The 13,132-nt window shown below is 44.4% G+C and overlaps 1 protein-coding gene across 4 annotated transcripts in view; it reads left to right on the forward strand.

Moving 5' to 3' along the window:
• LOC122766049 (mucin-5AC) overlaps positions 1 to 13,132 on the forward strand; it is a 69,686-nt gene that overhangs the window by 31,893 nt on the left and 24,661 nt on the right. For all 4 annotated transcript variants that reach the window (XM_044020647.1, XM_044020643.1, XM_044020646.1 and 1 more), the window contains 4 exons: positions 4,056 to 4,208; positions 8,065 to 8,265; positions 10,783 to 10,859; positions 12,862 to 12,967. In XM_044020647.1, the coding sequence (XP_043876582.1) occupies positions 4,056 to 4,208; positions 8,065 to 8,265; positions 10,783 to 10,859; positions 12,862 to 12,967 (537 nt within the window). The remainder of the gene's footprint in view (positions 1 to 4,055; positions 4,209 to 8,064; positions 8,266 to 10,782; positions 10,860 to 12,861; positions 12,968 to 13,132) is intronic.

Consider the following 13,132-nt stretch of genomic DNA (forward strand, 5'->3'; position numbering starts at 1 on the left):
AAACTTAATGTTTGTTTATTTTCAATTATGTTGTGCATTGAGCCACACCCACCATTGATGACTTAAGGTGGTAGAACTTTGGTCCTGGTTCACTGAAGCCCTATACCCGTGGAAACTAAACCAAGATTAAATTAGCTTCGCCCCCAAAAAACACTGCTATGGTAAGAAAGATGTCCCTCTGTCATGGCTTCAAAGGCTGAAGAACAGAGACATTTATCAGACCGAGAAGAGCCATGACTGACTCCAGGTCAGTTTTCTGTGGAGACATTCATCACGTACCTTGATGACACCATGAATATAATGTACCATGTGACAGGAAGCTGGGATTCAGGCCCTTTCCACAAAGACATGGAATGAAAAGTAAACAATCGTTCGTTTTCCCACAAACCCAGCCTGGTTTCAGGAAAGTCTTCCCAAAACACTGCAGTACATATGCCCGGCCTGTATGTGGCACTGTAGCACTGCTACACCAATACAATCACAGAAACGGAGACAGAATGAAGGAAACCAGGACGACCGAGGAAAGACATCATGAAGCGAAAAGACCAAGCAAATTCAAAACAAATGTCAACGAAGATAACCGGCAGTGAATATCAGCTCAAGAGAGAGGTGGGATGATGGCATTATTTCCCTAAAGTAGCATATTTAGGGTGCGGCTTGCAGATTTTCCCACTCTGGGCTCCGTTTTCAAAAAATAGCAATTCAGGGTTCCCAGAATGCCATTTATGTGTGGACAAAACCCATAACACTTAACCGGATTCACCTAGACTTGTTTTCGTGTGTACAGCCCCTTAGAGCACCAAGGTTCTCAGTAGAACCAGAGGCTGACAGGAACCGCGCCGGTGCTTGCTGACGTGAAAGCGCTTTTAGCGCCCGATTGTCCTGAACATGGTTGGACATCTTTCTTAAACAAAGACACATGACCAGACACGGGGGAAAATCAAAGCCTGTTTCTATAGTGAGGCGTTCACTCGCTCCTGCCCCCATCAGCGCACTGTGAAAGCGTCTCTGTCAGCCTGTTTTTACCACCTCCTCTTGCATCGTAATAAATAATGCAGAAAGCTTTTCTTTCTCTCTCTAAATCATCAATAGAGAGGAGAGCTTTTGATGAAAAGCTGGTACCATTTGATTCCTCGTTCAAAGGCATGAGCCCCCAACAATAGGCGCCGGGGTCCCTACCTCGTGTGCCGTGTCTCTCAGCCACGGCTCCCCCATGCCTCTGCTATTCTCTGGACTATGAGAAGGAGTCGTGTAGCCGATGGTCATAAATCCACACTGACCACCGCTCGCTGACGGCACAGTGCCGCCACAATAGTCCTGATCTACAATACCTCTGCGGCTTTCCTGCGGCCACTAATTTACCGTCCCCAATGGGGATAAAGAACGGGGGCCATTGACATCTGACTCCTCCAGGAACTTTATGAAAGAAAGCAAACAATGTGGAAATTGTGTAGGGATTTTCTCCTTTCTATCAGAGGCATCTACTGTTCTCTGTGTGGTGCTGTACTGCGGGGGGGCCCTCGCTGTATCGGAGCATGCTGTTCTCTTCATGGCGGACACAGAGCAAGTGTCACCGGCTCATTTATTTGACCCCAGATGGAGGCAGTTCAATCTCAATGTGGTCTCAACGTGACGGCAAGTAAAGTATAAGTCTGGTTTTGTTGTTTTGAGCCATGACTTTCCTCGAATCTTCTTACCAAAGACATTTCTGACACAGAGATGGGACTACAGCAACATTTGATGGGTCAAGGTGAACAACAGACTTCATACAATGTTCATCTACATCAACTTTTAGGTCCAGCATTAGTAACTTCTAAACTTCTAAAAATGGTATTGAACAGAGGAATCATCTGCTCTCCTTCTCACTCTCCCAAGGATGTCAGGGAACTATGGTGGCCTTTGCATATCAAAAAGGATCTCGTCCCTCTTTGTTTGTGTAGTAAGCCTTTGCTTAAAAACTTTGAAAATGCACACTTTGGCTGTTTCATCCATTAAATCTGCTGTAGAAGCTACTGATGGCTCAAGATGGCGACCTCCAAAAAGCAAGGCCCTTAATAAAACAATGCTAAAATGATTTTATTTTAAAGCAATTAAACACTTTGCTGCATGCAGTAGATGGGGCACACCCTGGACAGGTTACCATTCCAGGTCAATTTAGAATGTCCACTTAACCAGAATTCACACTTACCCAAAAGATGATGACTACCAGCCTATTTATCTGATTGCTGGGGGTGATTCATGTTTAGCTTTTCAGCTCTAATCTTCAGGAACACAGATTACTTGTGATACAGAGCTGAAACTGTTGTCTGGAAGTGGATTATTTTCACTTGTTTCTCCAACTAAGAATTCCCCAGTTTTTGGGATCAATACAGTACGTCTATTTTTCTTAAAAACGAAAATGGCAGTTTCTTCTTATCCCACTCAGCCTCTTGTGACCCCTCCATCACATTATTTTTTTCTCAGATCCCTTACAATCCACAGAGCGTGACCCGGAGCTGACCTGTTTTGAGCAACATCTCCAGAGTGTAACTGTCCCCGACAATGGGGTGGGGGGTGGCTGGAGGGGAACTGTCTTGGCCTGGCCTGGCCTCTCCTCTCAGGGTCTGTCAGCCCGACACTGTGACTGGGAAAAGGAGGGCCACAGGCACACAGAGCAGGCCTTGTCTCTCTCTAACTGTGCTGTGTCAAACACAGCAAACCCCTCAAAACCGCCACCACCAACACCGCCACCCTTAACCTCCCCTGAAAAACTGGGCCGTGTCTCAGTGCGGCCTTCGTCGGATGAGAACGACAGCTGAGTTGACAGCAGCAATATGCTTTGAAGTGTCAAGTCAAGTCCTTCCATTGTCTCTACGAGTAGAGCACAGAGCTGCTCAAGTGCACAATAGTGTGTGGGTGTTTGACAGTGGTGTGAGGGCGGCGGCTCCATGTGTACGTTTAAACTTGCCCATGTGGGCCAAAGCCAAAGGAGCCGAGTTTGCCTTTTTTGCCTCTGTATATATTATCCTTTTGTCCGCGGCGAGCTGCTCTGCATTTCTAATGTGAGAAAAAAGCCTCGACAGGCCTCTTTCAGGACGACGGCAAACAACACGCCACCCGCTCAAAACCTGCTTCGCCCGCTAATCTTCGAACTTCTAAACCAGGACGAGTGAAACTGTTTTGGGTTTTTTTGTGGTTTTCAAAATTCATTCGCTCGGTTGATTTCAGCTTTCGTTTGCGTGGGGTCTTCCAGCTACTTATTTGGTTTTTATGTCAGGTGAGACCAGACTGCTTCTCTGCCCCCCGGGGCGCGGCATTAACGCAGTCCTTAAACTTTCATACCTTCGCTGAGTGCCTTCACTCCTGGAGGTCCTGAGGGAGGGGGGTTTGTTTTGGGAGTTGTCCACTTGTCAAAGTGTTAAACCTGGAAGGGACCGAGCTTAACTAAGCCCACAACAACATCAAGCTGAGATCCACAGTCTGATACCTCGGTGTTTCCTCTAAACTGTCAGCTTCCGTGGTATTCTTTGTTTGTTTACAAGCCTATTTACCAGTCCCAGGCTACATCCCTGAGATTTACTGCCATCACAACACAGGGATTCATTGTAGAGTGCAGTCCAGTGCATGTGCTTTGTCGAGCCACTCTGGAATTCCGGGGCAACATCCAAACGAATACCAGTGCTTCTACATCTGAAGGAACCAGAGTCATTTTATGCTGTAAAATCTACTCTTTTTTAGGTCTTGGAAGCATCTCTTTTAGAGATTTTGGTAGAAATAGCTGATAGAGATGCTTCCAAGACAGATTTCAAAGTTGACACTGTGCACACTGGTGTGTTCCTTTTAACGAAGAACATGTTTAGTGTTCTAGAAGTGTTTAGTTTACTGCCATGATGGCTTGTTGGTGTTTTAGGTCATACGCTGGTTAATACACAGAACTGTAACAGCATAAAGGTGAAAACTGGACACATTTCTTCCAAATCCAATAATTTCCTAACCCAGATTACAGTTACATCTAATTCTCATCATCATAAAGATCGACCATCATAACATTAACCCCGCCCACTCTGCTGTTACAGGACGCTGCGGCTCAGCTGCGTCACGTTACTCGGAGCTCAGCTGCAGTCAGTCCCGCGTGTTTGACGAGCTGGAGGCCATCGCTCCCCGGTCGGATTCCTGTCCCTCCCTGGACGAGGCGTCCGACTCGTCGGGCTGTCCTTCACCTGACACAGGTACAAACACACATTCAGCAACACAAAAAGTGTGAAAGTGGTATTTAATGTCATCTAAATAATCAAATAATATCCCCATTGAATCAAGGTTATTCTGTTGCTAGAGTTTATGTACTGGACCTTTACGAGGTGCTGAGAAATTGTACTTTTTGTGATAGATCAGGTTTTTCAAAGGGTGGATTTAATGTCACATAGTCACGAGTTGAACATTTTAAACTGTTCACTCTGCCACACCAAACCCCATAGAGAAAATGTGCGATTTTAGCTCACAGGAAGCAGTAACTGCTGGTCCCCTGCTGCCTCGTTCGGTAAGTTTGTGTCACTGACGTAAATCAGAACGGAGGATTTCAAACGCTGGAGCTAACAAAATTGGTACGTTCGAAGTTACTGACGGAGGCAACAGTGAATCAGAACCTCCCGTGTGCTGTGGTGTAAAATCGATGATTTTCTCTATGGGGTTTGGTGTGGACAGGAGTGTGAACGCAAACTTCACTTTCCAAGCAGGAAACAAAGGTAAAGGTTAGATATTGTAGCTGGTTTTCCTTGTGTCCCACCACTGGCCACTAAGTCTTCAGCCAAACACGCTTAAGAACCCGAAACCGCTCACTTTAATGTGTTTATTTGTTGTTGTTTTCCCTCACGGTAACGTAGTTAACTAGACACGCCGTCCCTCCACAGTGACTTGTGCCTTGTTAGAGACAGGGACGAGTTTATCTGTCTCAGGTCTTTATATGAGTCCATGTTGGCCAACAAATGCAGTGTCTGTGTGTGTGTGTGTGTGTGTGTGTTTGTCCTGGGGCTGCTTCAGTGAGCTGCCAGAGAGAGAGAGAGGGACATTAGCCAATGATGACTTCCTCCACCTCCCTCGCAGCCCACTAATCCCCAACAAGGTGTTTAACCTGCTCGTTTGACCTGAACCGCTGTCTGAACCTGGTGACCTTTGACCCCGAGGATGTGGACGGATCTGGACGACTATGGCCACAGCGGCCGCCGACTGATAACAATCAAGTCAGGCCTCTGACCCAAAGTGAGCTAATGCTCTAAACTGATTCATATCGCAGCGACTAAGGAAAGCACTATTTACACAATGTACCAGAAACCTGATTATTTGGCTCTAAATGCCATTTTAATGGCTAAATCTTAATTTAACTCAATTAGCGTGACTTGTATTCGCTCTAAAGCCATGGCAAACTTTCCCCATTCGTACAATGAATGGTGTAATCTGAAAAGACTCAGACTAAATTAACAAATCATCATCAGGTTATTCCACGGCAACTGCACGAGGGGAGTCCCGGGAATAAAATGAGCTCTTAAAAAGATTTTAAAAAGTGCTCGACAAGAATAACAAAGTAGCTCTGGTAAACGTTTCTTGATGTGAATTCATTGGTTTCTTAAGCCAACTTCCCCCTCAGCAGGATTACTTAGCATTTGAATTTGAAGTACATGCGTGGACCTCTGTCTTCCTGACGCTAAGTGGGTGGCAACCAATGTGTCCGACGCCTTAATCACAAGATTAGTCATTCGTTATCTGCCGCTGTGTTTGCTGAGTGTTTTTTTTCCAATCTTGCGGCCACTTTAGACTAATGACGGGACTAATGCCGCCACCGGCCCTAACTGAAAGTGTGTGTGAGTTAGTGTGTGTGTGTCCACCACCACATTGTGTTACACCAGCAACTATCCCAGGGATTTCCTCTCAACGACTCCTGCGTGTGTGTGTGTATCTGCCAAGGCAACAGTTCCTTTTTTTTTTCTTTTTTTTTTAAGGGATTGACTTTACCAAACACCGGCACATCAATGGACACATCAGTGTGAAGACTCGCCAACTGACAAGTCTGTGTGTGTGTGTGTGTGAGCAGAGCGGACATGGTGTCATTACACAGTCAAAACAGACAAACTGAAAACTGGGGGGGAAAAAAAAGTTATTCTAATGTCAAGTGCACATGGAAACTTTATAGGATACAGCTGGGAAAGTGTGTGTTTGTGTGTGTGTGTGTGTGTGTGTGGTGGGGATACCTGCAGTGGAGCGTGCTGTGTGAAATCCCCTTGAAGAAGAAGAAGAAGAAGGAAAAAAAGCGTGGCAGCGTGGGTCGGGGATTTGCATGGGCACTGAGCCACGCTGACACTGATCCGCTTTTAATTGGGTGTGACGATGAGAACTCTGGAGCCTGAGGGAGAGATGGTGTGTGTGTGTGTGTGTGTGTGTGAGGACACTGATCTGATGATGATTGGATGGAAGGTTGGGGGTGGTGGTGGTGGTGGTGGTGGTGGAATTGTCTGTAATTTCATAAATCCAGTTCAACAAGTAATTCGCTGTCATTTTTTTGGAGTGACTATGTTCAAAGGTCAGAGGTAACGCCGGGGCTGGGGGACACGCCCTTATGCGCAGGTGTACGTGCAATTAAAAATGGACAACAGGGAAACGTGCAACTGACAGCAAAACTGACAACATCTGTCTGGTAAACAAACAGCGAGGCATACACACATGTGGAGTTATACACATTACACCTAAAAGAAAGGCTAAAATAAATGGATGGGGCAAACAGTGAATTTAACACAATATTTCAAAGTAAAAGTTTGTTTGTCTAAATTTTGGAAAGATGTGTAGTTCGCAATAAATAAAAACATATAGATGCAAAGTATTCTATAAATAACTTTTGTGCAACCTCAAGTTTCTGAACCATAATTACATTACTACATGTCTGTGGGCGGGAATTAGCGTGATAGCTATTTGGTTTGTTCATTCATTGTCTTTCTCAGGGTGAACTGCGCTGACTTTGGTTGGTAAAGTTTTATGTGGTGTCCCCATCAGACCAGAAGCTACATACCAAATAGCCTCCTCTTAAAACAAATTTAATACAGCCGCTTTTGACTATGTTTATTTAGCCTGAGCTAGAAAATATTAGCATAGAAACTGCACTAAGCCCTAACCAGAAAATAGTAGGATAAAAACAGATTTTAACCCTACCTAGTAAATGTCTTTATTAATCCCTAACCAGAAAATGTTAGCATCGAAACTATGTTTAGCCCTAGCTAGAAAATGTCTTTATTAATCCCTCACCAGAAAATGTTAGCATAGAAACTATGTTTAGCCCTAGCTAGAAAATGTCTTTATTAAGCCCTAACCAGAAAATGTTAATATAGAAATTATGTTTAGCCCTAACCAGAAAATGTTAGCATAGAAACTATGTTTAGCCCTAGCTAGAAAATGTCTGTATTAAGCCCTAACCAGAAAATGTTAGCATAGAAAATATGTTTAGCCCTAGCTAGAAAATGTCTTTATTAAGCCCTGATCAGAAAATGTTAGCATAAGAACTGTATTCAGTCCCAGCTAACAAAATGTTAGAATTGCCACTTGCTAAACTAAAATCATGAGCATGGTAAATCTATAGCACCATATGTGTTAGCACATTAGCATTCTTTCAGCTGTGTAGCTTGGCCGTAAACTGATTAATTTAGTATATTAGCTTAAAACAGCCATTTTGTCCTTATTTAACCAAAGTTAGAGTCAGTTTACGAACAGATGCAACTTCATTACTAGGTAAGATGCTTTCATGAAGTAAGAAATGTAAAGTTTTTAAAGGTTTACATGTATATTTTTAGTTATAATGTTCCAGGGCTGAAGTTACCTTTTTTACGTGTAAAAAAAAAAACAATTGTCCCATTAAAAAGTTGAATGATTTCTCTCATTTTGTGTTGTTTATGAAAAATAGCTTGTCTGCACCTGCCATGCAGACCCTATCTGTTTACTTCTTCATATAATTCACCTGTGCAAAAGCAAACCTGTTTGGCAGAAATGACACTGTCTTTTGTTTTTGTGCTGCAGGATATTTTTCCCTCATATCTTTGTTATCTGCAGTGCTGTCTCCTGGCCTGGCGGCGCTGACGGTGGGCTGTGACTCGGGGAAACTGGGCCCTCTGTCCCGGGTCCAGCTGCTCCTACTGGACCGACCAGAACCTGAGACCTTGCCGAGTCCTTGCAGTGTGGACGAGGAGTTCTCGCCAGTGCAGGACTGGATGGAAATGAGGATGCAGCATGATCCGCGATTTAATTCAGAAGGTATCGCTTAACACATTTATATGAATGAATGCCTCATTTTTTTATTTAAGGAGCCAAAGTCCACAAAAACCTGAATGGAAACATCACATGTAGAAGACTTTCTATTCCACAACTCATAACTCTCAGTGAGATAAAGATCTTATGTTGTACGTGAGGTGTTCATGGGGAGTTTGTAGGGGGAGGCTCTATAAACCCAGTTTAAACAAGGATAAAATATCATCCAAAAAAAAAAAGGTAAATAATGTCAGTGAATGGAGCCAAAAGAGGAAGTTCAGGCTCACTTTGAGTCAACATTAAAGTTTCCTCAGCGACGACTGAAACTTGTTGATTCAGGCTGACAGGTGTCCCTGTGATTAATGTGTGATTTAAATAACAACAACAGTAATAATAATAATAATCATAATAATAATAATGAACTATAATTACATGCGATTGCTTGTCATGAGTTTCGTTTTATTTTCTTCTTTTTTTGGAAATCCACATGCAATCTCAGTTCACTAAACGCTGATAATTCTCTCTCTGACAGTTGTGCACGAGATCGTTTGATAAGCAGAAACCGTCGGACAGGTGTGTCCGTGCAGTGTTTGCGTGTGTGGAGACAAATTACCAGACGGAGGGCGGGGAAACACCACACGTATGCTTGTATACACACACATATACACGTATATATATATATATATGTATGTGTGTGTGTGTGTGTTTTACCTGTCCATGGTTTGGCCTTGAAAAGCGATGCCTTTATGGCGCTGAGCAGCTTTTCTTTTAACGAGCAGTGATAGCGTCTCTCATCTGCTGCCTGGCATGCCGCCGCTCTGAGCTCGTAACTGTTTCCCCCCCAAAGGTGTGGCCACAGGCGGGAGGTTTATAGGCAGATCAGGATGTGCCATATTAATAAAGATCAATCCACTGGAGTGGATTATTAACTGGGAAAGTCCGGCACAGATAGCTGGGGACACTTGGAAGCGAGCGCATGCAGCTACATAACCATGGATAAGCTGAGGCGAGCGCATGTGTGTGTGTGTGTGTCCAGAAAACTCGTTTGGTTCAGTGCTGGTTGTTTATAGTCTGATAACGTCTCAGAGAGGGAGATAAACACGTTGGGGGTGGGGGGCTTTCAAGGGTCAGTTTGGACAAATTACAGAGAAGCATTGTTGCGCATGAATAGGATTTGTGAGAAGATTTCATGCAAAATTGAAATTCCAGCACTAATAGCATCAAAATATGAGCCCAATAATGCATGGGAATGAAGGTGTTCTCATACCACCAACCTGACATCCACCTGTTTGTGGCACTTTGGCTTTTAAGCGGCGTTTTTAAAGCCTGGCACTTGACACTTAGTGCTTTAGGGGGTTATTGGACATCAGGGCTCTCGGCCAAAGTTGCTAATTTTGCTAAATTGATAGCGATGCTATGTTGGGTTCACCCTGTCCGTTTGAGCTAGTTCAATATTTCTCAACTTGTCTTTGTGCATCACAAGAAAAACACAAATAAGAAGCATTGTGGTTGATGCCAACTATTAAGATACCGTACCATATACCTTTATTGTCCCACAACGGGGAAATTCCCAGTATTACAGCAGCAAAGTGATAGTCACACAGTAAAAGAAAGTCACATTTTTCATGAGGTGACATGGGGACTATGGAGGGGAATGTTTGCCCAGTATCCAACATGACTGACAGCAGCTTTAAAGTAAATCAATTAGATTAAAAAAAAAACCACTACTATTTGAAGCTAACGTTATCTGATAAACATCAGAATCTAAGAATGTTGGTGCTAACAAATCAAAGTTTGTTTAGCGATGTCGCGCTCCGCTCCAAAAACTCGTTCCCGTTCTGCGATATTCAAATGTGGATTTATTTTCAGCGCTAAGAGCGACGTGATTTAAATTCCATTCACCCCGAGTCTATTGGCAAAGATGCAGAAAATCCCAGAGGCGCAAATGTAAAAAAAAACCTGTACAAACCCACAATTATGTGCATGGTGCGATATCAAATGAAGTGAAAAGTGAGAGAAGATTCAGATTGAAACCTGGTAACTGTGGTGGTGCTTTTTTTTTTGTGTGTTCATGCATGTGTGCCTCCAACAAGAGAAAGAGAACGTGTCTGAGTTAGCCGGACGTGTGCGTGTCTTTCCTCTCGCTCGCTGTCTCTCTCTCTCTCTGTGTCTCCAGGACAAAGTTTGCACCTGGCACGCTCCCGCAGACAGGTGCTCCGGGCTTTTTGTTACTCCACTTTTTTTCTCTTTTTTTTGCCACTATTTGCACAGAGATTAAGAGCCATAATTGGAGCTAATACACTACATTACTCATATCTGTGCACAAACACTCAAGCACAATGGGCTAATGTGCGTGTAAGTGTGTGTGCGTGTGTGTGTGTGCTGGAGGCTAACATTTATGTGCACCCGTGCGCAGACACAGCGCCTGCCGGGCCTGCATTCACCACATCTACAAGCACACAATTGCTTCCTCTCCCTTTAGCTTGACGCCCTGTCCTGTGTGTGTGTGTGTGTGATTGTCAGGTGTTTTGAGGCCCCTCACAGCTGGCGACGTCTCTGAAAGGTGTGACTCCGCAGGGAAAGTCCAGGAAAACAAATCGGTGAGTGCCGCCGCCTCTTGTGAAAGCACTTTTCACTCTCTACCCCCACCTCCTCCTCCTCCTCCTCCTCCGCCGCCTTCTCCTCCTCCTCGCCGTTCATCTATCAGATTTCCGTCCAAAAGCGGGGACCGTGCCGTGAGCAAACACTAAATCTTCAAGAATCAACTCCGATCGGACAATAACCTCGAACCTGGTACAAACAATCTCTCCCCCCCGCACAAAGACCCCCTTTTACAAACTTGAACTGGCCCACATTTATAACTGTCGTTCCAGCAAGACGAGCTAAATTGTTGTTGATAATTGAGACACAATATAACAGAGGGCACGCGGCGTGCAGCAGGTGTGTGGTTAATCAGTCACGGGCTGCAGGCGGGAGGAGGAGCAGTAGAAAGGGGGGGGAGGTCTGTCTGTGACTGTACAGGAACAGGCAGCCTTTTACCCCCAGCTCATTGCCCCGGCTCGGTCGGGGGGGGGACTCTCGGCTATACGCCAGTCACGGTGGGATTCTTTTGGAGGATGCGCCACCACCAGGATCAGACAGGGGTGAGAGGTCAGGGGGGGTAAGAGTGTGTCGTGTTGGGCTGCGGTGGAATGGACGCAGGTGTTCCACGTGATCTACGATTAATCTCCCCTTTATGACGGATGAGAGAGAGCCCCCTGAAAAGCGTGAATGAGACCCATAAGCGGGCCCCCCCCACCACCACCACCACCACCACCACCCCTCTATAATTATGTCTGACCACAGCGAGGAGCTGGAGTGCTCTGAGCAGGATTCATACGCCGGTCCATTTGCATCATACACCTCAGTGAAGCAAGTATTCACACACCAGATTAGCCGGGGGAGGAGCTGCTGCTTCAGCTATCACTGATCCGGAGTAAGATTTTAGATTAGATTAGATTCTTTATTGTCAAATTCAGGTGCAACATATACATTCACACGTTCCAACATGCATTCATCTAACAATCCCACAGTCATTCAATCCGTGCTGACCTTTGCGGACATCAGTCTCAGAAGTCGGAAAAAGTAAATATAAGGGAAACCTTTCCAGAATGTCAGTGGGTTTTTGTAGTACTTATTTGTGTCTTAGTCGTAAACACGACACTGTCCTGTCTGTGGAACATTACACTGTGTTTGAATACGCTGGACGTGATCAGCTTGCTAGTTAGCGAACTCACTGTAGCTTTAACGTTAAAGTCGTCCAACATGTAGTTTTGGGGAAAAAACACCAGTTACGACTTACGAGGCAACTGGAACGCACTATAAATGTAGAATTCTGTGATACCTGAAAAAAAAATGCTAATCCTCACCAAACATGATGCAACCAGGGTTTAAATCACGCTAGTAAAAATGCTAACAACAAAGGAGCTCTTTTTTTGTGCCTCTAGAACAAAAAAGTTTTTCTCTAGCTGTTAATGTTGGAAGGTGGGAGGGGAATGAAGTACTTTTTTGGTTACTTCAAAAAAACTTTACTGCTCAGAATTGCGATGCAACCAACAGCTAAACTCAAGCTAGTAAAAATGCTAACAAAATTAGGAGCTGACCAACGCTAGCTAGTATAGTAAGAATGTTTCAACTATAAAAGCGTTGCGAGCTGCAAGTGCACCGGCTAATGTTAGCTGTAGTTTTTGTAGGGGATTAAAGAAACATATAGATATTCTTTATGTTTGAGAGATGAGGTTTGATGTCGCCATGCCTGGGTAATCTCCTCTTCCAAATGTCGCCGCGTTGTCCCATTTAATGTTTATGACAATTAAGACAACGTGAGACAATAGACTAGCGCATACTTTCACAGAGATAGACATCTAGATCTGATCTAGAACTGTCAGCAGCACTTTTCTCTAGTTCCTCAGCAGGTTTCTCAGACATGATGGAAACCGAGAGAACCATATAATTGCTAACTTACTGTCTTTTAATGTCCATCCACTCATTTGATCTTTCAGCTCCTTGTCAAATTAAATTATAACAAGTTGTGTTCAACCTCTCTTATCTTTTCACCTGCAGGATCAGTCTGAAGGAGGTTCCGGTTCTCCGTCTTCATGGATCATAGACCCGAGTCCTTCACACAACATGTTCAGATCCTCACTCTCTCCCTGCCCGTCCAACTATGGTAAAGCATCCCTCACATCTTCTTCGAGAGAATATAATCATACTTTTCTCAATCTGCCGCTAAGACATACCACCTCTTTGTCGAAAGCTGGCGCTCAGACTCGAGAGCCTATAACGACGATACTTAATCAATACAAGAGCTTGCCTTCGTGTTAGCGTCTGATCC

Source organism: Solea senegalensis, linkage group LG3 (assembly GCF_019176455.1).
Source record: "Solea senegalensis isolate Sse05_10M linkage group LG3, IFAPA_SoseM_1, whole genome shotgun sequence".
NCBI lineage: Eukaryota > Metazoa > Chordata > Actinopteri > Pleuronectiformes > Soleidae > Solea > Solea senegalensis.